The following is a 24,719-nucleotide window of genomic DNA, read 5'->3' on the forward strand; positions in this document are numbered from 1 at the left end:
TCAATTAAAAATCAGGATGTTCTGTTTGACGACGCAATTCTTTCATAGAGCAAATCTAAGATCTTAAGTGTCGAGCTCCGAGATGGCATCATATTTTCTGTTTTGACATTAAAACCCCTTATTATTAACTTGCGATAAGAGTTACGTCATTAAGCGCTAGGGGGGTCCACTGAGAGCTAACTGACCCCCTAGCCATTCTCATGGCGAAATTATTAGGTTTCGTACGTAGAGCATTGTTCAAAGGACTGGAAGTGATTTCACAAGCTAAACGATGGCAATCATCAAAGATCGTTGTTGCTGCTTCTGCCAATCTGCCCCCTCCTTCATCGTATTTATAGATTCAAAGTTATCTGAATTGATGACCACTCTATTGCATCCAGCAGCGAAAGCGGGAGAGAGCCCGGGGTGGAGCACGATGGCGTCTGTCATAAGAACATCTTGGCACCAATCGGTTTTCTTATTGTTCCTGCCACAATCATTTGGCCAGTGCCTCACGCAGTATACCACTCACTAAGCCTTGGAGAAGCATCAAATACTGCACCAACATTCGATTTAACCTGACCCTATAGGTATGCGTCAAGCTTGCAGTACATATATAAGTGTTGTTCCTTTTTTTCTAGCGACATTCTGGTTGCTCCCTAAAAAAAGGCAATGCTTGCAAATATTGACCGCTTCTGAAATCCAATCCTCAAATCACAAGAAAGATGGGACTCGTTTTGGGAGCTTCTATGGAGGTGCTAGGCGGTTTGGGAGTTTCAAATCAGCCATCAGACTTGTCGTCTCAGTGTGACTATTGATCAATCATCAGTGAGGACCATGACGGTCTTTATGGGGACGGTTCTAGCATTCCGTCTTTCCCACCACAACCCGCTCGAGCTATGCTGGTCGTTAGCACTAGCTATTGGTGAGTTGAGGAAAGAGAACATGAATTAATGAGCCTGTGGGGAGGCATCCTACACCGGGGACAAGACTTGCATGCTCCCTTCTCGTGTGTCCATCCGTGCTCCCGCATACGTGGCTTGATCTGATTGGAACAAAATAAGGCCCGGGCCCATCCCCTTAAAATCAGGGGGGAAGATGATTAGATTAGAAAGAAAAAAAGGAGAAAGACAACCGTTGGATCCCTACACCGGGGGCAGAGGCAAGGATGCGACGCCCGGCAAAGAAGGGAGTAAGTGTTGATGGGTGGACATGACTTTAGTTCACCCACTACTGGAGAAGCCGAGAAGGGAAGGCAGCTAGGGATTTCAGCCAGGAAACGAGACACGGAGATGGCCCACGCAGCGCAAAACCCGCTCCACACCAACTGACAGCCATAGCACCGTCAAAAAAAACATTAAGCATGCTATTGTAATGTTTGTCATGGAAAAGAAATCCTAAGAACAGAGGAGTGCGTAGCTACAACTTGCATCACTTTCCACATAAAGGTTAGCAAGCATGCTTCTCTCTGCAACTTTTAGAGCGTGCATGGATAGAAACATCGTTGCGTTACAAGTTACACCATCTCTGTGTGTGTCACCATCAAAACAATCGGTTTAGGGTGCAAATTTACAGGTTATTAGTACATTTCAGCGCATCTGAGGAAGGGTGCTCCTGCATGTGGCAGGCGTTTGGCGCCTTCCGTCCATGTCGGTGACTCATAATCTGCTCCAAGATTGCATACTCGCTATAGAGCTGCCGCTGGTTCCTGTTCACTCCACTCCGCTGCAACCTCAGTTCTTAGGCTTCTTTGGCGGCAGAGGCGGCATGCCTCCGAACTGGGCGCTTCGTTTGATGCCCAGAAAGTGCTCCACCTGATTAAGAATTAGGTCAGTAACAAGTACGTACATCTGGATATGGCAAAACACTAAATGCCCAATTCAGTAAATGCTATTCCCTCTGATCCAAAATAACTGTAGTTCAAATTTGGTCTAAGCTACTGCCACTTAGTTTGGATCGGAGTACAGAACAGGAGCGGTAACATCATATGCCAACCTACCTTTTTGTCGCCGAGCATGGGCGTCAGACTCCCGGGATGCGCCTTCTCCACGCTGGCAAAGCCACTAGCATCGCCTGTCGGGCTACATCACAAACAAGAATTTGATCAACAACCTCGGCAAGAAAGGAACTTGCAGGAAGACAGAAAACTAGGAGGACATTGCAGGTTAGTTAGCCACTTCCATTCAAGCAGGACCAACGCATTTCAGATAGCATTTGCAATATTCAGACGAGACATTTTATGAGATGATCGATATGTAGTTGACATTAGAGTCGTTTGGGAATCTTTAACATATTCAGTTATTCAGATCTCAATCAGAGTAGCAAAACAAAAATCATCAGTATGGCCCTCGAGCCCTTATAATCTCTACTAAATCTAAATCACCCAAACCTTATCCAAAGGTCTGGATCAGGAAGTCGCATAGCACCCCAAACTCACTAGAGAGTAGATATCCTAGATTATAATCATTAATATACATTAATTACCTGTACTCATGAGTCATGATTTATAATAAGTAAACCAAACGAAAGAAAGTTTTGTTAAGACTAAGAAAGCATAGTAGCATCAACAGGACCAACAAACATGGACTATTCGAATTAGAAGCATGAACATACCCTGATTTTGCATTGCCACTTAAAACAAGGTATGGTGTTTGGCCACGAGCTTGAGCGTCTCTCATCTTTTCCGCGGACATCAAAGGCGTGTCAGAAGATTTCATTTGCTTAGCTTTCATATCATCCTGGTACTTCTTCTGCCGTTTTTCCAGCTTCATTTTACCTGGTCCCTTGCCATGGAATTTGTGCGAAAGATCCCTAAATGCCTCCTTAGGTGTCATCTGGAGGAAAAACACAAAGTTATGGTAAATAGCATATCATTGTTTTGTGGCACATGTTCTTCGAAAGGCTAAACAAATACACATGGAAAAAGATGGTGTCAAAAATGCGTATATCAAGTGGTATGCTATGATAAAAAATGATAACCAATGCTGCATAAATCATAGCTACCACACCAAGATGCACCTCAGTACTATAAGATTTCATAGAAAGGAGACCCGAGTATGAGGGTGGGTAGGACAGCATGCAAGATGATTACTTACCACTCGACCGAATTCATCCATTCTTTCTATGCGGATCTCTTTTTTCCCGTCCTGAGCCTCTTCCTCAATACCAACAAGCTTGCTTTTCTTCTTGTCCGTGGTTCTGCCTCCCCAATTTGTGCCCTCATTGAGGGTCCCTCGCTCCTTTAGAAACTTCAAAGCTCCACCCAAACCCTTGCCAACTGCAGCTTCATGCACAACCTCATCCGGTGTGACTTCTTGCTCCTCTACATCCTTTTTTGGGTCTTCAATGACAGCTTCCTCTTTGATCACTCCCAATCTGCTTGTGTCATCTTTTGCTGTAGTACCTGAAGGCATATCATCATCGTCTTCATCCATAAACACATCTTCTGCTTCTGGCTTGCGTGTTTCTGCAACAAGATAATAGCAGCAGTCAATATCAATACTCAATACAATTGATTCATTAGTCAGCTCTGTACAATTGTTACAAATTTATCAGAAAATACTTCAAGTAGGTTACCTTCATTCAATTGCAGACCCCACACAAACTCTTCCATCTCAGTGATAACAACCTTATTCTGTTGTGCATCTCCCTCTGCAGCATCTACATCTCCTTGTCCCTTGTTTGCAGCAGCCATTTCTGCTACAGACAGAGGACCAGAACCTGCAGCCTCTTCCTGCTTCCTTAGAGATAGCTTCCTTGCTTGCTCCAGAGATTTCTGCAGATCTTCATAATCGTCACCAAAAACAAGTTCTTCCTCTTCAGCCGGTTTACTGGGCATTTTCTCCTGACGCAATGCTTTGGATGCCTCTTCAGCCTTTGTAATGGCTACTTGGTATGCATTGCTTCTCTTTTCAGCATCAGCCTTTTGCTCTACCTCCCTAGCAGACTGTCGTTTACCATTATTCCTGGACCCAAGATCAGCTGCTCCCAATCCAGAAGCAATTGCTTCTGCTTCAAGTGCATCCAGATCTAGCTTTTCTTTCTTCCTATGGGATTTCTTTTTCTTTGGTTTCTTAAACTGCAGCATTTCATCAGCGGTATAGTAATCTGATGCCATCTTTGCTGCGGAAGTAAGGTCTTCTGTCTTTTTCAGAACAGAGCCACCTTCAATCCTTTTGCGGAGCTGTCAACAGGAAAATGTAAATTAGTAAATCTATCCAGAGCTCCGGCTTTGGCATTTCCAGGTTTTCGTAGAAAACTACAGTACCAATAGCATATCAGAATTACTAGGGAAAATATAAATTACCTCTTCCAACTTCTTCTCTGCTTCACCAGTGAAGCGCCCACCTTCATCAAGTGTCACTCCCTGTCAAGTGAAAGGCCAAAAGATTAAAGAAATATCAATAGAGTATCTACCAATTGAAGCAGAACAGCATGTTTACCTCATCTTCCATTGGGTCATCATAATGTGAGAGCATAGGTTTCTTTGACATCGGGTCATCATTGAACCTACCAACATATTCAAGAAACAAGGATTATGATGAGAAAATTCATCAAAGAAACACAACTAGTGAACTTACTTGTCATCATATGTTCCTTTCTTCTGCGCAGCCTTGTAAGCTTCGTTTCTTTGCTTCTGCTCACCAATCTCAATGTTCTCAAGCATATCAGCCTCTATAAATTTTAATTTTTACATAAGTCAGAAAAGGTCAGAGGGAACAAGTAATAACAAGTAAAACAACAACACATTACCTTCATTGATATCCCCATCAGCCAGAATACTCTGATCTTTGAGAGTCATGACAACTGCTCCACCTTCTATGACTTTGTCAAGGCCGTGAAGAACCTTCACTCCAGATAAGTGATCTTTTTTCAAAACAATGGGGGGAAACAAGAAACATGTTAGCCTGACTTCCATTGAAAGAAAACTACGACTAAAATAACTCATTACAGCAATAAATATAGTGGTTGACAAAATAAACTTTGATAATTCAGGATTTGTGGGTGATTACCTCCACCAAGTTTATCAGCCTCATCATAGTCGTCATCACTATTTTCTGCTAACATATCATCCTGAAAATTTTAAACCATGAAAGTTATTAGTAAATAACATGGAGTCATGCTGGATAACATATCCAAAACAAATCACTAAATCATCACCTGTTCCTCAAATACTCGTGCAAGACGTAACGCCTTCTCCTTTTCAGCTTGTCTTTTCTCATCAAGTTTGCGACTCTTGCCTACCCAGGATAGTATCTCTGAAGCATCATCTTTATCATCCAGAATTCCTCCTTCCTTTTTATCCTTCAACCTTTCTTCCTTGGCCCTAAAGCAGATAGCCTAATTAGAAATTATTTGTATTCTTAATTGTTCAACAAATTAAGAGATTGACAGTGTGCAAATTCATGACTGAAGAAAAGGCTAGTGAATCGAACAGAAACAATTACTCAAGGGCATACCTCGCAATGCGGTCCCGGAGGGCAGATGTGGAGGCCTGGTCAGGCTCTCCTGGGAGGTCACCTCCCTTCTTCTGGTCTCCCTCATCACCCTTAGGCAAATCTGCGTCTTCTCCACGGTCCTTTCCCCTCAACTTCTCCCGTTCCCTATCCTCCTTGTCCTTGTTCTTATCTCTGTTACGGCTCCTGTCCTTGTCCCTATCCCTCCGTTCCTTTTCTCTTTCCCGCTCCCTCTCTGTATCCCTTTCCCGATCCTTCCCGCGATCACGGTCACGGCCTCGGTCACGCTCTGAATCCCTATCCCTGTGCTTGCTGCTATCCCTGTCTCTGTCCCTATCTCTTTCCCTCTCCCTATCCCTGTCCCTATGCTTGGTATCATCCTTGTCCCTCCTCCTCTCATCCTTATCTTTCTCCTTCTCCTTGTCCCTCCTCCCACTGCCATGGTGATCCTTCTCCTCCCTCCTGTGTCTATCCCTCCTGTCCTTGTCCTTGCCACGGTGCCTGTCGCCACCATCAACATCCATCTCTTCCACCGCATCCCTAGCATCGTCAGCCTCCCCCATTACCACAGTCCAAGATTAACCAACAAGCAGCAGCCCCCTGCCCTGGAAAATATCAGTTAAGAGCACAGTAAACAGTGGGGAAATGGAATGTTTGCCTCAAATTCAGTGGCATTGTATCGCATATTCGCATGCACTTCAGTTGATTGCAATGGAAGTTTTAAGTTTTTCTTGATGCGTCGCATTGCCCCACCCCTCTAATTAAACATGTTTCTATTCATAACAACAAATAGCCCATTTGAGAATTTGAGGAAACATAAATGCCCATCTCTGTTCTTTTCTGTCCTCCAAACAAATGCACTTATATCACTAGACTCAAACCTGCAATGATAGATATCTCTACCTGACACAAAACTGGACCAATTGACCCAAACACAACAAGATTATGCAGCCCATGGACAACATAACTACGAACTATTCACACATCAATCACATTCCCAGACATGGATTCCTCTTAGGGAGACCGCTGCACCAAGTCCGCAAGCCAACTAGTTCACATCTCACAGTCAGGTCCACGACTAATAGCCAGTCACAAGCAAGGCAACGCCCCGTCCTCCCACCCTCCGTAGCAAGACCTAGCTAGGGTTTAATGGACCGCACGAATCACGCAAGGGGGGTGGAGAGCACACAGGCCATACCTCGTGGAGGCGGCGCTGGCCGCAGGAGAGGGCGGCGCCCGAGCCCGAGGGGCGCGCGGCGGGGTAGGGACCTACGGGTCGCGCTGGGAGCGAGCGCACCGCCCACCAGCTCCGCGGACGAGGTAGGGCTTCCTCCTGGCCCAGCGAAAGGGGTCGCGTCCGGGACGGGCGCCGGTGCCGGCGGAGGCTGCGGCAGATCACGGTCTGCGGGCGGGGCGCGCGGGCTCTCCGGCGGGAGGAGGAGGAGGCGGCGGCGGCGGCGGAGGAAGCCGATGCGCGAGAACGAGACGAGACACCGGCCGCCAAATCCGAACCCACGCGAGCAGCGGCGGCGTAACCCAGAGCAGAGCTTTCTTTGGGCCTGATGGCGGTCGGTGTTGAACTGGTGACATCGGGCCAGGCTGGCCCGTAGTCCAGCGATAGATGGGCCGCGCAACACGTTGCATCATATTTGATTGAGCCCGGAGAGCTGATTCTCAAAAAAGAAAAAGATTGAGCCAGGAGAATGCCTGATTTTTTTTTTCTTTTCAGACAAACCGTATTAAAAAAATAAGTACTTATAGCATTCTAAAAAAAAATACTCCCTCATCCATTTCTCCGACAAGTATTTCAGGTTTGACAAACTGTCAAATCATGTCCCGAAGTCGAGCTAGTTCAGGTTTGACCAAGTTCACCAGGCTTATTAAATTTCTTGCGTTGATCATATAGATTATCAACATATACAAAACCAAATACCCCCTCCGTCCAAAATTACTTGTTGCAAAAATGGATGTATCTAGACATAGTTACATCCATTTATGCGACAAGTAATTCCGGATAGAGGAAGTATTATCTAGTACTAGTATTGATTTGGTAGTGTAGATATAAAATTGGTTTCTACAAATTTGGTCGAACTTAGAACGAGTTATGTAAGATTCTTCGTGCAACGTTCTTTTAATAATCCATGCAACAATCAACACTGTGCAACGTTCTTTTAATAATCCATGCAACAATCAACGTGTGCAACGGTCTTTTAATAATCCATGCAACAATCAACGCTGTGCAACGTTCTTTTAATAATCCATGCAACAATCAACGTGTGCAACGTTCTTTTAATAATCCATGCAACAATCAACGCTGAATAAACCGACCACTGCGAGTGTTCAAACAAACAATTTCAGTTACGAGTACGACGTATATTCAAAGTTTGGATCTATGGCACACACAGAATCTGTTCACCCCTCAACACAACAGAAAAGTTTCCCAGGAAAAGAAAAAGGGAACCACAGGGGCAGCTGATCGTCATCCTTCGCTCGACGGTGCACCGAAATTCACACGGGTAGCGAAATGCTGGACAGAGCCGGATGGTGCTCTTGAATCCCTAAGCATTGAAACCTACAAAACATTATCCAGCATGAGAAGACTGATCCAAACAATCAATCAGTTGAGACGGGTTTTTAGCAGAGACTACAACATATACCTACCTTTGGGCTGTTCATATTGCTCCCGAAATACCCGATGCCAAACGATGGGGATGAGTAGGCGGCAACGAGCTCGACGGCTTCGAGTAGAGGCAATTCCCCTCTCTGCGAACATGCATTGTTAGACCATGAATGGAGGAGGTCGCTCATCCAAAGTCGAAGGAAAGGAAATGGTTTTGCAGATGATAACCTTTGTAAGGTCAGACTGAACTAGCAATAGCCCAGCACCCGTGTCATGAGACATCTCGCTGCTGCTCTGCACCACCGAGCGCAGAACTTTGGTGCACGAGGAAGCAGGGCCAGACTGTGACCTGAAAAGATACATATTGAGTTGCAAATGTAATGCTGATTCTTTTTCTAAAATAGATGTGATGCAAAAGATACATGTTTTTCATGTTCGTCAGTCCGTTGAGGTTAGCAAAAGGTCTTGTGTACGAGATGATCATTTTAAACACAAGACAAATAACTGATTTTCCAATCCAAGTAATATATGGACGAAGTCGATTGAAGAAAAACCTACAGTGATGCTGAGATACAACATTCACGGGAAGCAAATCCTCTAATTAAGTGTTCACCAGCTCCGGTTGCACAACACCCAATTACGAATGGTGTGCCAAATGGTCCTTTGGATGAAGCCCAGCACCCAGAGCCATACATAGCAGCTAATCCAACACGGCCATCTACCTGCAAGAACATCATGCTTATCAGCGTCTATAGGCATAAAAATCATGCTTAATTTGCCCAACAGAGATCTTCTTTGAAACAAACAAAGGGCTTATATGAAGGAACGACAATTCCAAGTACACTCCTAGAGCTCAACTGCTCAAAGTGAGTGATGAATAAAATGACCAAATGACCTTTAGCGCAATGCCACCACTAGATGCCCCAGATGCTACATTTCCATATCCATCAACACATACAGCGCCAACAGTATCCATTACACAATCTTGATCATCTTCCATGATTGATCTACTGAATTCTTTCTTGATCTTTTTTGCATTGTTCAAATTCTCAGCTTGAGCTCCTAAAATAAAGTGGGACAGGTGAGGTGGACTGGTGGAATACAAATACTGTATGCCAAAAGCAGAGTTGAATCACCAGTGCACACAACAAGCACAAGCCAAATATTTGGGTGTTGAAAATTGAAATTTATTCTCTGGAAAGAGATCTATAAATACATAAAAGCAGCTACATGACCATTTATGGAGACCAAAAATAACTAAACAGATGAATCAAGATAACATGCAGCAGAAGATATTAAGCCAAAATGCATGAAGTTTAAGCAAAAAAATCAATGATCTGAGTATCTAATATAAGCACAACGAGACTTGGTCAAATCATTATTCTTGCCCTACATTGTGCAACATCGATTGATTTGACGATATATGTTGGACGTTGTGCTGTTCGTGGAATAGATTTTCTCCCTTCTTTTCATTTTGTAAATTACCTATGCAGCATGCAAAACTATCGGCAGAATATAACATCAATACAAGAATAAACTGAAGCATGGTTGGGTTACAGGTGGATCTTCTAATTTTGCTCAAAATCATATTGTTAAGAGAGCATATTGGGTACTGCCTGAGACAGAATGGCATCCAGGATACTGAATGGAAGAAATACCTCCTAAAATAACATCGAGCTCTAACATAAGAGGCTGTCGCAGTGGCACATATAGCTATATAGGGTGATATGTATGTCAGACATATTAAACTAAGCATCGTACAATAGGTCACACTGTACAATTGTAACTAAATCTTCTGTACACAGGTGCAAAGCATCGTGCAACAGCTAATAGTAAACTTTTTTTCTTTCAAAAATAGGCCTGAGCCCAGCTTCTTATTGAAAGCTTAAAATAATACGTATAATCCTTAAGCTCATGGTAAACTTCCTATTCTAACTTTAATATTTGTATGTAAAGACCAATGCTAATCATACAAGTGCAGTCAAGTTTCAGAAGATAAACCAACCAAAGGAAGCATATGGATGCCAGAATCTTTGGTTACAATGAAAGCACAAGTGAGATATAAACAAGCAGAGGAAGGAACCTGATGGGTCCAACTGTATTGAAATAGATTCTGAAGCAGAAGCAGTGGAGCGATTAACAGATTCCTTGGCACTAGCAAGCAACGCACTGTATTTTACCCACTGTGCTTTGGCATTCTCAGTCACTAACCACTGTGTGAGAATGAGAGAGAGAGAGATAGTAAATTACCAGCGATTAGGATTGAAGAATTGGATGAAAGAATTCTACAGAAGATGGTTTACATTATTATCCTCCGATGTGGCATCGATTATGTCAATCCCTTTACATTTTGCCCATTGGCATGCTCCCTCGCCGACCAAAAACCTAAGAAAGATAGAATAACTCAGCAACTCAGGATTACTGGTAGGATGGATAGGTGCATGATAGATTGCCATCCTTGGATAGGTTCAATTCCTCAATGCATATCTAATATGTTCAATGAATATAAGCCGTCATTTGCATTACTTATTTCAGCATGAGCCAGGATTAATTCCAAATTACTCCCTCCGTTCCTAAATATAAGTCTTTGTAGAGATTTCACTACGGACTACATACGGAGCAAAATGAGTGAATCTACACTCTAAAATGCATCTACATACATCCGTATGTGGTCCATAGTGAAATCTCTACAAAGACTTATATTTAGGAACGGAGGGAGTAGAAGATAACACAACGGAATCGGTCATGTGGCGGAAAATGACAAAGGACAGGAAACTACTGAAAAAGAAAAGGTTATGGTAATGAAAACGTGGAGAAGAAGCTTGAATTTTGTGATTACATACATGGGGGGTATCCGACCAAGCAGTGAAGGACCTGACATTTGTTCCTTTGTCAAGTGCAATGCAACTTGGATGGGGTTCTTTACACCTGATCTACAAGAAACAGAAAGTATGGTCAGAGCTTTAAGGTTCTCTGATTGTAAACATTCATATCAGCAGTAAATTCTCTGATGTACTCTCATTTAAGCTTCTACTCTGTAGGATCAAATTTTTAGTAAATTTGTGACAACTACCTTGCACAGCTCCAACAGCTCCGTAAGAACCTGTAGTTCCATCCATGATACTCGCATCGCATTCGACCTGACCACTCTCGGTCAAACTTGAACCTCGGCCAGCGTTTGTGATGGGGTCATCCTAGTCAGGCACGGATGAGAATCAAAACTTACATTCAGCTTTTGAAAGAAGCAAGTACCAATAAGGCTATCATGCACCTGAACTAAAACACCAGAGACTTGCTTAAATCTAGGAGGGTCGTAAACTTTGATTATACAAGTAATGCTACTACTTTCCCATTTTGACATTAATAAATTGGGACTAAATCAGCTAAGCATACACCAGATGATTTTTTACTCATACAACCCATACTGCCGGAGATGTTAACGAAACAAACTGTACAGATAGACACTACATCTGTCCACAGGGAATGATATGTGCATACCTCTAGCACTCGAATGGCAGCTGCGACGGCATCAAGACTTGTGCCGCTGCCCTGCAGATACACAAGGAGCATTAGGGATTATTATTCACAAGAGCAGAGCTACATGGACGCTTCTCGGGTGCGCCATTGTCACATCAGTAACCACAGTGGAAATGCAGGCCCCTTCCAAAATCTAGTACATCAAAGCAATTAGGCCACTGTAACTTCTTGAGGGTTGATCTGGTGGTGTAGTGCTCGTCGGTTCATACACAGTAGACTCTATTGTTGTTCTAATCTAGGGGTAAAATCCTAAAATCCCCCACGCTACATATGCTTGACGAGAGAGCACGGATGAATCCGAGCGACACAGGCAGCACGGCGAAACCAACGCGCTACAGAATGCACGGGAGGAGGAGGGGAGTTCTGGGGTTCAAGGAACGGACCTCGCGGAGGACGGCGGCGGCGGCGAGGCAGGCGCGCCTGATGACCCGGCGGTAGGCCCGCTCGTTGGCCGGAGCGTGGAAGCCCGCGCCCACGTGCACCGCCACGAAGAGCCTGCGTCCGGGCCCACGGACAGACCCCGCCCCCGCTCCCTCGCCGCCTCCATCCGCCGCGGCCGAGCTGCCCTCCCCGCCGCCGCCGGTGGCCATGTCTGCGCCCCTGACAGGGCGAGGAGATTTCGGAAATTACGAGTCGGACCCCTGCAGAGTTGGCAATTTGCGCCGGGGTATTAAATGCAAGGTGAAAGCATGATTTAACTGTAAAATAATGCACAGGAAATCCTGAAAATTACAGTGATGATTTGTCATTATCTCTAGGATTACTATAATTTTCAGGATTACTCTAGCTCGCTAGTATTTATTCTACTCTATTCTTTTCTAAATTTTGCGAATACCAGAATTACTTTTTATAATTATGCTTTTGTTTATTTTGATAGATTCTTGTGCAACTTGTATGCTTACTATACTACTGCATAGTTTTTGGTTTGTCCTTGATCAAGAGAGCCTATGATAGTGTTCCTTACTGTAGCTAATGTTATACTACCATGTTTTCATGATGTATACTCCCTCCGTTTCCAAATATAAATTTTTATAAAGATTTCAACAAGTGACTACATACAGAGCAAAATGAACTAAAATCTTTCTAAACGATTGAGGGAGTTTTCCACATGTGACATCAAATTCGAAGGCCGGTCTTCCAACTGGGAAGCACATAATTTAGCTAGATTTTCTAGTTCTCTAGATGTTGTAGGCCATGTGTGGCGATCCCCTAATTAGTCCTGTAAACTTTGACACTATTTAATAAAGCGTGTTTTTTTAAAAAAAGCGGCTGGCTTTGTGATCTTTAAAAAAAAGAGACACCACTAAGGTGGGCACCCCGCGAGCGTCTTTCCCTCCTCGTCGCCGTCGTCTCGTTTTGTATATACAAAAGGCAGAGGCGGGGCGCCTCCACCTCCACCTCCATCCCCTCGAGGCCTCACCAGCCAGAATACTACACACGAATCACCAGCCATGGACGCCAACTGGGGCGTTGGCGTTGGCGTTGACCTGAACGCCCCGCCGCCCACCGGCGGCGACTGGCGCGCCCAGCTCCTGCCCGAGGCGCGCAGCAGGGTCGTCAACAAGATGTATGTATGGACTCTGCTCGATCTGCTCTGCTCTGCTTTCCCCTCCCTCTAAAACATACTCATTCGATCCTTCCTCCGCGTTTGCTTTCGGTTTCCCAAGCAATTTCCTGCGTGTTTTCGGGTCGATCTTGTCGTCGATCCATCCGATAGAGCTTCGATCTAGCCATGCCCTTAGCGGCAGCACCAGATTCTTCGTCGTCGATCTACACACTCCAGTCTCTGAGCCTCTGTACTATATTACTCAGGTCAAAATTGACTGACTAATCAACTTCCTAATCAGTCCAGCCTAATCACTTCATCATTTAACTTAACTAGGATTAAATTATGTCTGAACAATTTAACACAGAGATGTCACAGCGTTTGATCTCCTTGGGGAAACCATGCTATTAATTAGTACTGTGCCGGGATGCAGTTTTGTTTTGAAACTTGAGTTCTTCCTATGCAGTATGCTTCCCCAAGTGGATATATATTCCCCAAATGTTCAGAATTACGCCTTGCTTATAGGAATTCAGAATTGGGGATCTACCTCAATTGGCTGGCTGCTCTGCCTACTCGTTCCACCATACATCTCAGATGCGACATATTTTATTCACATTTTGCATTATACGTGTAGAATGGAATGTCTGAAGAAGCATCTGCCGGTATCAGTGCCAGAGGGACTGAACGAACTTCAAATCATCGCTGTGCGGTTCGAAGACAAGATCTATGCTGCAGCGACCAGCCAGGTAATTTAATCCATCTTGGCAGCTACTCGAAGCAGAGCACAGTCTATTTTATTTTTAGTTATGGGGGTCAAACAAGGTTTATGTGCTAATAAAGTAATAATAGAGCAGAACTGTCTCCAAATGTTGTAGAGGATATTTTTGAAGTCATGTTAAGTACCATCCTCCTATAACTATGATTCAAATGTTAAAAGCTGAAGCACATTCGAGCACGCTAAACTGCTAATCAACCAGAACTGTTGGTCGCAAGCCACTATTAGTAATTTGGTACAAAACTTTACATTGTTTCCCTTTGTATTACCCAGTCTGATTATTTGCGCAAGATCTCTCTGAAAATGCTATCTATGGAGACGAAGACACAACCTGGAAATGCTCAAGTGATTCCAAATCAAATGAACCTCGGTCAAGGTATCATATACAGTAAACTGAGTGTTGCACATTTTATCATTTTCGCTTGGATATTGTTTTTTGTTGCATCAAGCGCTGAGATTGTGTGCTTTAATGCATTAAATCAACCTCCACCCTCTCCAGCATCATGTTTAAGAATGCCCGACGGAACCCCCTGGCGGCCCACCCAGGGGCCAGACCCCGCTGCAGTCGCTGCTGCCGTCGCCGCCGCCGGCGTTCACCCGAACGCCTCGGCCCCCACCGGAGGCGATTGGCGCCCCCAGCTTCAGCCCGAGGCGCGCAGCAGGATCGTCAATAAGATGTAGGGACTGCAATTGATTTGCTTTGCTTTACTTTCCCCTCCCTCCAATCATATTAATTCGATCCTTCTCCACTTTTTCGGTTTCTCACGTACAAAAAAAGAGAAATTTCCTGTGTGTTTTCGGGTCAATGATCATCGATCCATCTGATATATCTTTGATTCAGTCATATCCATAGTGGCGGCAACAGATTCGTCGTCAATCTACACACAAGCTCCCAGTTTCTGTTCATCTATTCTTAGGTCAAAAATTCCTGCTGGGGGATTGACTAATCAACTTCGTATTGTACCTGCTTTGAATCCAGCCTAATTACTTCATTTAAGTATAATTAAATTATATCTAAACAATTTAACACAAGTTTATTGACGAAGAGGTGCAAATCTGTCATGGCATACACCAATACAGTATAACACAGATATCACAATGTTTGATCTCGTAGGGGAAACCATGCTATTAGTACTGTGCAGGGATGTAATTTTGTTCTGAAACTAGAGTTTCTCGTATGCTGATATTTCTCCTTGGTCTTATCAAAGCGAAAATTACGCCTTACCTATAGGAATGGAGGGTGTATATGATTGAGAATTGGCTGCTCTGCCTACTCATTCCACCTTACATCTCAGATGCCAGATATTTTATTGCACAAAACCGTTGAAAGCAACGCATCCCCCAATTTATTCACATTTTGCATTATACGTGTAGAATGGAATCTCTGAAGAAGCATCTGCCAGTATCAAGGCCAGAGGGACTGAACGAACTTGAAAAAATTGCTGTGCGATTCGAAGAGAAGATCTATAATGCAGCGACCAGCCAGGTAATTTATCCTATCTTGGTGGCTACTCGGAGCAGAGCACATTTTTGTAGTTATGGATGTCAAACAAGGTTTATGGGCTAATAATAGAGCAGAACTGTCTCCAAATGTTGTAGAAGATTCTTTACATCATGTTTAAGTACCTTTAGCAGTTTCCCTTTTTTGGGATACCTTGGGTGACTTTTTTGCTCTCCAGCTGCCAACGTTTTCTTTACCTGCTCTTGGGAACATATCCTGGTTTTTCTCATGCTTGGAAACACATACAAAATTTTCTGCGGTTGCCGGGACTTGAACTGGGGCCATGGGTGTGTCAACGCCCACACTCAACCATTTGGAGCATATCTGAGTTATTTTAGCATTTTCACACTTAGTACACATACAAATAGTAAGTTAATAAGCTACTATATTTTAAATCATTTTAATTATGTTACATAAATGATAGACCAAAACGCTGATCATGATCTTGGTTATTATCGATCACATGTTGGGTGGAACTGTTGGTTGCAAGCCACTATTAGTAATTTGGTATAAAGCTTTACATTGTTTTCTTTTGTATTACCCAGTCTGATTATTTGCGGAAGGTTTCTCTGAAAATGCTATCTATGGAGACGAAAACATAACAGGCTCCTGAAAATGCTCAAGTGATTCCAAAACAACCCCGGTCAAGGTATCATATACAGAAACTGAGTACTGCACATTTTATCATCTCCGCTTGGATGTCGATTCTTTTTATTGCATCATGTGCTGAGATTATGTGCTTTATTGCATTAAATCAACATCCACCCTGTCCAGCATCATGCATAAGAATTTTGCATCTAACTTGTGTGTCATGTGTCCATAGTTATTGAACCCGGAGCGATGATCGACATGGTAAGTGCGTCTGTTCACTGTTCAGACCGCCGGATCAGCAGTCCAACCTGTTGGTTAAATAAAATATTATTGCACGGTTTTTGTCTGTTAGTACATGGTAGAAACAATGTTTTTTTAGATGATATGGTAGAAACAATGTTAAGTACGAAGATAACAAATGAACACAGCCTAGTTAGTTATCGGCTGGTGTAGCCTACCTTCATCCTATCTTAAAGACGGTTCAATTGCTCCCACCTACAGAATATTTTACTGACCCCTGGTTCAGCGCCCAATTGGGTGGTTTAACCGGGTTTTTGCGGAAGATCACAACAGGTTGATTGGATCAACCTTCACTGCAAACCAGATTGGAACAGGGCTTGGTACCGCTTTGTTCTGGTCGGTTTTAATAACTATGCATGTGTCAGCTGAGACAAGTCCACTTTCTAGGTTGATTATTGCAGAAGTTCACTTTTCAACTTTGAACTCGGAATCTGGTTGTTTTTAACCTTGAATTACTAAATTGTTTTACTTTACTCCCTTGGCCCTATCCAAAGTGGTTCCCTGGTGATATGGCATCAGCTTATACAAGCCAACAGCAATTTAAGTAACAAAAAAATAGAAAACCAGAAAATATATAAATATATATCATAGTGTTTTTTTTGGGGGGGGGGGGGGGGGGGTCTGTTTTTAAAGGAAATTTATCACGCTACACTTTATATCATTCATCAGCTAATATTTACTTGCTTGTTCTTGCACATGTTACTTGTACTCCCATTTACTGTAAGTGCGATGCCTATGGCATGTCGATGCTGAAATTTATTGTTGAGCAGATTGTATGTCATAAGCATCTAGATCAGCATGCATTCATTTTATCCTCTGCTCTTGAATGTCTTGCGATCATTCAACATGCTCACTTGACTTGTTCATTTGGCCAGATGCATAAGCTGACGATTATCGTGATACTAAGTTCGCTAGCGGTATGATGACTAGGTGTATTCTCAATTGCTTGTTCGTGTGGGGATGGCGTCTCTCCATGTTCGAGTGTGATGTATGTTTCCACTGCCAAATGAAGAAGTTGTGCTTGTGCCCTTAGTGCCGTTGAGGTGCCATGTAATAAGTTAGACATTGTGTAAGACTATGTTGTTTAATGTATGGAATTTCTGTATCAACCATGCTTCCTAGCTTCATGATCCTGGGGCGTGAGCCGACTAGATAGGAAAGCGAGGCTGGATTAACAATTTGAAGCTAATAATGTTTAAACAGTGTATGACTAGTTTTGTATATACAAACAAAGATAAGGATGTAATGTCTATGCTCAGGTCAGGGAAAGTTATTGCCCTTTGGACATGGTTGGACATCTCCGTTATTACCCTATTCTGATTTGGAAACTTCACAACACACATTAGTATAATGACAATGCAAGTGTCAAAGAAGAAAATAAGGGAATACTCCGTTCATGCCCTTAGTTGGTTCCTATTTGAACTAAAACCTCGGCACTTGTTTCCAAACGGAGGGAGTACTTTCGATCCGAGGGTTCTGCCCCTAGTTTTCAACTCTGCTTGGTTTTGCCCCTAAAGTTGAACCTAAGGTTGCCTGGATGAGAACAAAATGTCACTTATAGGTGGGACTCAACGAAAATAAAAGAAAATCTGTCTCCCCCTCCCTCCTCTCTCTCTCTCTCTCTCACACACACACACACGCGCGCGCGCATGCACGCGCGCGCACACACACACACACACACACACCTCAAATGGGCGGCGAGGCAACAATGTCATCATTTGTCATCCACGCAACCATCGACCACCCCAAGCCTAGCCTCCATGTCCTAGGCGAAGGAATCGACAAGAGTTCCCATGAAGCACCACCTCGGTCTTGTTCCCCATCTGCGGTTAGATGCCGCCGCAACCCAATCTCCTCCGCTTCGCCCCGTCGCTCTTCCTATACTCTCATCTCTGAGTACTGTTTATTCCATTATAGTCCGGTGTCCACCTTGCGCTAATACAAATGCACTAACAATCCATCTTAGTTTCCACTTACCATTAGCTTATACACAAATCACATTTTCTGACAATAAATTGGAGCAACTTTGCCTAGCCTAAGAAACTACACAAAAAGCTAGAAACTTGTAAGAAAGTAACACCAATGGAAAAAGAAAAGGTACTCATTTGTAGTAGAAGGTGATATTACGGAACTAAGCGTGCCTTGCCGCCGGTCGGCAGATTTGCCTTGATGAGCTCAGAAGTTCCTGAATAAGATTGTTAGGAATCTGTTGGTCTGTTGACCATAATGCGAGTTCGGGTGAGGTCTGATCTTATACTGGCAGGCAGAAGTCATCTAGTGGCCGTCAGAAGGCACGTCATTAATTCAGACATAGTTCCTGATAGGTTTGCGCTCGCAGAAGAGCTAACACTTTGAGTTCCCTTCACAACAGAGCTCTCTCGAATCGCTGCAGAACCATTGGTGGGATGCCAACAATAGTTGGGCGATCAAACAGAACTGTTGTCGCTCTTCTGGAGCCGTGCGGCCAGAAGTGTGACGCCGTCAGAGTGATGCTCCGGCGATTTAAGCCATCGTCAGAGGTCTGAGGTCTATGGATCGTCAGGATTGCCGTCCCGACAGACTTGCTTTGCCCCGGTATCTGCTGTTCTGCCAGGGGTCCGTTCCTTTTAATTCCAGAGCCATCAGGGGACTTCGAATAGCGGGCTTGGGCCGCCCCGTGCCTGCTGGGCCTCTTCTGTCCTCCGTGGATACAACATCTGCCTGCCAGGTTGGGCTACAGGTGGATCTTCTAGTTTTGCTCAAAATAATATTGCTGAGAGAGCATATTGGGTACTGCCTGAGGCAGAATGGCATCCATGATAGTAAATGGAAGAAATACCTACTAAAATAACATCGAGCTTTAGCATTACGATTATTCTGCTCCGATGTGGCGCCAATTATGTCGATTCCTTTACATTGTGCCCATGGCATGCTCCCTCACCGACCAAAAGCCTAAGAAACATTGAGTAAGTTAGCAACTCAGGATTACAGGTAAGATGGGCAGGTGACAGAAAAATGACACAAAGGCTTTACATTTGCATTACATGTTTCAGCATGAGACAGGATTAGAAGATGACACAAGGCGGATCAGTCATGTGACAGAAATTGACACAAGGGCAGAGAAGTTAAAAGGTTGTGGCCTGTGGGTAACCAAAGCATGTAGAAGAGGCTTGAATTTTGTGGTTACATAGATGGGGGGTATCTGACCAAGGAGTGAAGAGCCTGATATTTGTTCCTTTGGCAAGAGTGCAATGCAACTTGGATGGGATTCTTCACGCCTGATCTACAAGAAACAGAGAGTATGGTCAGAGCTTTAAGCTTGTCTGATTGTCAATATACTAGTACATATGAACAGTATCTCATTTAAGCTTCTACTTTGGAGGATCAAGTTTTAGTAGTAAATTTGGCACAAGTACCTTGCAAAGCCCCAACAGCTCCGTAAGAAGTAAGAACCTGTAGCCCCATCCATGATACTCTCGTCGCATTTCGTCCGTCCACAGGGAACGAAGCGTACCTCCAGCACTCGAATGGCAGCCGCAACGGCGTCAAGACTCGTGCGGTGCCACCGCCCTGCAAACACGCAAGGAGCATTAGGAATTATTCACCCAGAGCAGAGCTAGCTAAATGGATGCTTCTATCAAGTCAAGTGTGCCGTCGTCGCATCACAGTATGACACACAGACACTATGGGGGGTAGACAGTCGACATACTTGAGATTCAGATAACAGTAACTCAGGCAGCGGAAATGCAGACCCACAGATAGCATAATGATGGCGTAATCAAACTAGGCCACCAGTACAATTTTACGAAGGGATGATCTGGATGATGGCGTAATGCTCATCGATTCATCGCCGGTAGACTACTCTACGTCGCTGCTCTAATCTACGGGTTAAATGAAATCCCGGCGCTGGAACAGTCGGCGAGACCGCGTGGAGAAATCAAGCAGCTACTACAACATGGAAGTTTTGCGGTTTGCGCCCCCAGGAAGGCCGTATTTGCGCCCACTTTTTTTGCGGGAAGGAAAGAAAATGCGGGCAGGGGAGGCAGGAGAGACGGGCGGGACGAGATGCTTTCCATTCTCGTCCGAGCTTATCTTTATCTGCTGAGGTTGCGTGTCTTGAGCCCCGCCTGCGCGTCTTCAGTGCGAGACAGACAGACAGACACACATACAGGTCTGACGGTAGACTGATTTGATCTGATCTGAATTTGACTGCACCATGCGAACCCAGGAGGCTGGTTTTGAATCTTAATTTGATTGAGCCGTGCGAGTTGATAGGAAAATCGATTGCTTAGAGAGAACAAAACAAATCATTCGTTCATGCACGTTTTAATTTCCTGTACCTGGACTGTACCTACTCTGTTTTGAACAACACAGCCACTGAAGGTTTCACATCATGACCGTCTTTTTTATGTATGCATGTATGTATGCATGTATGCTTATTCGCAAAAAATAAAATAAAAATGTGTCACGTATGCAATTGCGCGCGTGCTTGATCCATGTCATTCATGTTGTTAGTTGTTATCGTTGTTGGTCCAAAGTGCATGTGTTTCATGGTACTCCCTCCGTAAAGAAATATAAAAGAGTTTAGATCATTAAAATAATGGTATAAATGCTCTTGTATTTTTTTTACAGAGGGAGTACTTGTATTATGTTGGTTCGTTGGTGGGCTAGTTAGTTCCATCATACTATCTCCGTCTCGGTGAACAAGTCATTCGCTTAGTTCGGGAGCAACTAGTTAACGAGCGCTCCTTCAGGAGCCTCGCAATGATCAGCGCCACTTGGCACGCTCTTAGCCATTTGCCATGTGTCGCGCTCTGGACGTTCCCTTCGGATTTTGTTTTTTTCTTATTTTTCTGCATGTGTTTTCGGCTTTTAAATGGTTTTTTTCCGGTTTGGCTTTCCCCCGGTCTTCTTAGCTTTTTGATAAAAAAATTGCATGAAAAAACGGGTTTTCTTTTTTTTCTTTCACGAAAGTCACGGTTTTTCTTCCACGAGATGCACGGTTGTGCTTTCGCGAGAGTTATGGCCGTGCCTTTCGGAAACGAAAAAAAAACGCGTTTTCTGTTTTTTTTCTTTCGCGAGAGTCACGGTTTTGCTTCTGCGAGAGGTACGGTTGTGCTTTCGCGAGAGTCGCGGCCGTGCCTCTCGGAAAGGGAAAAACAAAACGCGTTTTCTGTTTTTTTTTTCTTTCGGGAGAGTCACGGTTTTGCTTCCGCAAAAGGCATGGTTGTGTTTTCGCGAAAGTCACGGCCGTGCCTCTTGGAAAGGGAAAAAAATACGCGTTTTCTGTTTTCTTTTCTTTCGCGAGAGTCACGGTTTTGTTTTCGTGAGAGGCACGGTTGTGCTTTCGCGAGAGTCACGGCCGTGCCTCTTGGAAAGGGAAAAAATACGCGTTTTCTGTTTTCTTTTCTTTCGCGAGAGTCACGGTTTTGCTTTCACGAGAGGCACGGTTGTGCTTTCGCGAGAGTCACGGCCGTGCCTCTCGGAAACGAAAAAAAACGCGTTTTCTGTTTTTTCCTTCCACGAGAGTCACGATTTTGCTTCCACGAGAGGCACGGACGTGCCTCTTTCGGAAAGGGAAAAATAACATGCTCCCGGTCCGGTTTTTTCGCCTGGTTTTTTTCGTCCGATTTTTTTCATAAAAAAAAGTTCGTCAAAACCTATTAACATGGGATCTAGTTTTGAAGATCTCGACGCGAGGAATCCAACGGTGAAAATGGTTCGAGATTTGAAGGCACGGTTTAAGAGATAAAACGTTTTGAGTAAACGGATCTACGAAAAAAGAGAAAACTCCCAGGTTGCGACAAGTGGCGCGCTGCATGTGCGCCACTTGTCGCGACCTGGGAAAGTGGAGTGCTCTTTGCAACGAGTACTCCTTAATTAGTGATTTCGGCCTAGTCCTAAGTCGATGATTTAACTATCTAAATATGTATTATATGTGATAAAAAATATATATTTAGAAACTACATTCGTGTAGAAATCTAGTGATATATTTTTCATGATATATAACACATATTTAATTCCTTAAATCGATGACCTAGAAATACGCCAATGACTTATTCATCTAGATGGAGGTAGTAGTCTCTTTTTCTTCTTCTAATAAAAGTCGTCTCCCTCTCCACGAACCATAGCCGGCACATTTGTTTTGTGTCTTGATCCCCTAGCTCCTCTAACCGGCGAGACCAACTTCGGTATGGGGAGTCTGTGAGGTTTTCTTTTGTGTGGCCGGATTAGGTGGTCTGCCATCTTCATCACGTTTCTATAGCATCCAAAGCCAGACCCTCAACCCCTCTATACATCCGGGTGGACGCCCTGGTTAGTGACCGGTCGTAAAAATGCAACCCAACCGCCCCTCAAACCGGCCCTATACTTATGGGTTGTTTGCCACCCCTCAAACCCAGCACATATCTGGGGCGGACATGGGGATTGCCAGGTGCACCGGGACGCATTCGCCATGTCGGATCCGACAAACCGGACCCACGTCAAATCCCTTCAAATTGACCTAGTCCACCAAATTGGACAGACCTTCTCCATGTTCATCCTCCATTTCCTGCGCCCGAGCCGTCGCCACCGTCCATGCCCGTCCGCGCCGCTGCCCGCATTCGAGCCGTCGCAGATGTCGTCGCCAAGTACACTGGCCCCCATGATGCCTCAATGGAGTTGGTGGGGTCCCGTCTATGGCGGTCAATTGCAAGGCGGAGAACGTCGCCCGGAGGGAGCGATGAAGGAAGTTGCGCCCAAGGAAGCCGCAAACAAGGAGGTGGTCGACATCAACATGGACCCCGATGCTTCGCTGTCGAGAAGGAAGGTGTCACCCCCCCCCCCCCGATTGAGAGTGAGTCCGGACGATTGGACGATTCCAGATGGCTTGATGCAGCATGACGCGTCATAGACGGTGTGTGACTCGTTGCAACTCCAACAGGAAGGGGTAGCTCTCGGAATCGCCGGAGCCGGGTATGCCCAGTTCCTGTTCAAAAAAAGGTACACCAGGACATGGTATAATTTCCCCCCTCTTCTGTTTGTTTCGTATGCCATTCGATTAAATTAGGGATGCATGTGCCATTGAATCAATTAGGGATGCATTGTTGGGGAACGTAGTAATTTCAAAAAAATTCCTACGCACACACAAGATCATGGTGATGCATAGCAACGAGAGGGGAGAGTGTGATCTACGTACCCTTGTAGATCAACAACGGAAGCGTTTGATTGATGTAGTCGTACGTCTCCACGGCCCGACCGATCTAGCACCGAAACTACGGCACCTCCGAGTTCTAGCACACGTTCAGCTCGATGACGATCCCCGGACTCCGATCCAGCAAAGTGTCGGGGAAGAGTTCCGTCAGCACGACGGCGTGGTGACGATCTTGATGTACTACTGTCGCAGGGCTTCGCCTAAGCACCGCTACAATATTATCGAGGACTATGGTGGAAGGGGGCGCCGCACACGGCTAAGATTATGATCACGTGGATCAACTTGTGTCTCTTGGGGTGCCCCTGCCTCCGTATATAAAGGTTCAAGAGGGGGAGGCCGGCCGGCCACCATAGGGCGCGCCAGGAGGAGTCCTACTCCCTTCGGGAGTAGGACTTCTCCCCCAATCCTAGTTGGAATAGGATTCGCGAGGTGGGAACGAAGAGAGAGAGAAGGAAGGGGCGCCGGGCCCCTCTCTCCTTGTCCTATTCGGACTAGGGGGGAGGGGCGCGCGGCCCAGCCCTGGCCGCCTCTCCTCTTCTTCCACTAAGGCCCATGTACCTCCCGGGGGTTCCGGTAACCTCCCGGTACTCCGGTAAAATCCCGATTTCACCCAGAACACTTCCGATATCCAAATATAGGCTTCCAATATATCAATCTTTATGTCTCGACCATTTCGAGACTCCTCGTCATGTCCGTGATCACATCCGGGACTCCGAACAACCTTCGGTACATCAAAATGCATAAACTCATAATATAACTGTCATCGTAACCTTAAGCGTGCGGACCCTACGGGTTCGAGAACAATGTAGACATGACCGAGACACGTCTCCGGTCAATAACCAATAGCGGGACCTGGATGCCCATATTGGCTCCTACATATTCTACGAAGATCTTTATCGGTCAGAGCGCATAACAACATACGTTGTTCCCTTTGTCATCGGTATGTTACTTGCCCGAGATTCGATCGTCGGTATCCAATACCTAGTTCAATCTCGTTACCGGCAAGTCTCTTTACTCGTTGCGTAATACATCATCTTGCAACTAACTCATTAGTTGCATTGCTTGCAAGGCTTAAGTGATGTGCATTACCGAGAGGGCCCAGAGATACCTCTCCGACGATCGGAGTGACAAATCCTAATCTCGAAATACGTCAACCCAACATGTACCTTTGGAGACACCTGTAGAGCACCTTTATAATCACCCAGCTACGTTATGACGTTTGGTAGCACACAAAGTGTTCCTC

At 44.8% G+C, this 24,719-nt stretch overlaps 3 protein-coding genes across 4 annotated transcripts; 1 reads left to right on the plus strand and 2 right to left on the minus strand.

The window, feature by feature from the left end:
- Positions 1–1,324: 1,324 nt before the first annotated feature.
- On the minus strand, positions 1,325–6,931 carry LOC125540422 (SART-1 family protein DOT2). 2 transcript variants are annotated; one of them, XM_048704041.1, is made up of 13 exons: positions 6,634–6,931; positions 5,439–6,035; positions 5,140–5,305; positions 4,992–5,052; positions 4,732–4,845; positions 4,560–4,653; positions 4,422–4,488; positions 4,286–4,345; positions 3,556–4,162; positions 3,075–3,445; positions 2,593–2,813; positions 1,979–2,060; positions 1,325–1,793 (listed from the first exon to the last, which is right to left on the minus strand). In XM_048704041.1, the coding sequence occupies exons 2-13, from the start codon at positions 5,996–5,998 to the stop codon at positions 1,713–1,715; spliced, it is 2,484 nt and encodes an 827-aa protein (XP_048559998.1). In that variant the 5' UTR covers positions 5,999–6,035; positions 6,634–6,931; the 3' UTR covers positions 1,325–1,712. The 2 variants fall into 2 exon arrangements, with proteins under 2 accessions (XP_048559998.1, XP_048559997.1); XM_048704040.1 differs by having other exon boundaries at positions 5,439–6,040; positions 6,634–6,928.
- An 856-nt stretch (positions 6,932–7,787) lies between these two features.
- LOC125540423 (putative threonine aspartase) lies at positions 7,788–12,240 on the minus strand. The gene is made up of 11 exons (XM_048704042.1): positions 11,976–12,240; positions 11,554–11,604; positions 11,129–11,249; positions 10,899–10,983; positions 10,359–10,440; positions 10,139–10,268; positions 8,951–9,117; positions 8,614–8,777; positions 8,284–8,404; positions 8,097–8,198; positions 7,788–8,007 (listed from the first exon to the last, which is right to left on the minus strand). The coding sequence occupies exons 1-11, from the start codon at positions 12,180–12,182 to the stop codon at positions 7,915–7,917; spliced, it is 1,323 nt and encodes a 440-aa protein (XP_048559999.1). The 5' UTR covers positions 12,183–12,240; the 3' UTR covers positions 7,788–7,914.
- Positions 12,241–12,906: 666 nt separating this feature from the next.
- On the plus strand, positions 12,907–17,592 carry LOC125540424 (mediator of RNA polymerase II transcription subunit 15a). The gene is made up of 7 exons (XM_048704043.1): positions 12,907–13,159; positions 13,773–13,884; positions 14,187–14,289; positions 14,413–14,590; positions 15,288–15,399; positions 15,960–16,063; positions 17,181–17,592. The coding sequence occupies exons 1-6, from the start codon at positions 13,044–13,046 to the stop codon at positions 16,014–16,016; spliced, it is 678 nt and encodes a 225-aa protein (XP_048560000.1). The 5' UTR covers positions 12,907–13,043; the 3' UTR covers positions 16,017–16,063; positions 17,181–17,592.
- Positions 17,593–24,719: the final 7,127 nt, after the last annotated feature.

The sequence above is a fragment of the Triticum urartu genome, chromosome 2, assembly GCF_003073215.2.
Source record: "Triticum urartu cultivar G1812 chromosome 2, Tu2.1, whole genome shotgun sequence".
Lineage (NCBI taxonomy): Eukaryota > Viridiplantae > Streptophyta > Magnoliopsida > Poales > Poaceae > Triticum > Triticum urartu.

Excerpts from the sequence above, each read along its gene's own strand:
- LOC125540422 (XM_048704041.1), bottom strand. The coding sequence starts at position 5,998 with ATGGGGGAGGCTGACGATGCTAGGGATGCGGTGGAAGAGATGGATGTT. Across the intron at positions 5,306-5,438 it reads CTCCGGGACCGCATTGCGAG|GGCCAAGGAAGAAAGGTTGA; the intron begins GTATGCCCTTGA and ends TATCTGCTTTAG. Across the intron at positions 2,814-3,074 it reads TGGATGAATTCGGTCGAGTG|ATGACACCTAAGGAGGCATT; the intron begins GTAAGTAATCAT and ends TTTTTCCTCCAG.
- LOC125540423 (XM_048704042.1), bottom strand. The coding sequence starts at position 12,182 with ATGGCCACCGGCGGCGGCGGGGAGGGCAGCTCGGCCGCGGCGGATGGA. Across the intron at positions 10,441-10,898 it reads CTTGGTCGGATACCCCCCAT|GTTTTTGGTCGGCGAGGGAG; the intron begins GTATGTAATCAC and ends TATCTTTCTTAG. Across the intron at positions 9,118-10,138 it reads AATACAGTTGGACCCATCAG|GAGCTCAAGCTGAGAATTTG; the intron begins GTTCCTTCCTCT and ends ACTTTATTTTAG.
- LOC125540424 (XM_048704043.1), top strand. The coding sequence starts at position 13,044 with ATGGACGCCAACTGGGGCGTTGGCGTTGGCGTTGACCTGAACGCCCCG. Across the intron at positions 13,160-13,772 it reads AGCAGGGTCGTCAACAAGAT|AATGGAATGTCTGAAGAAGC; the intron begins GTATGTATGGAC and ends TTATACGTGTAG. Across the intron at positions 15,400-15,959 it reads ATAATGCAGCGACCAGCCAG|TCTGATTATTTGCGGAAGGT; the intron begins GTAATTTATCCT and ends TGTATTACCCAG.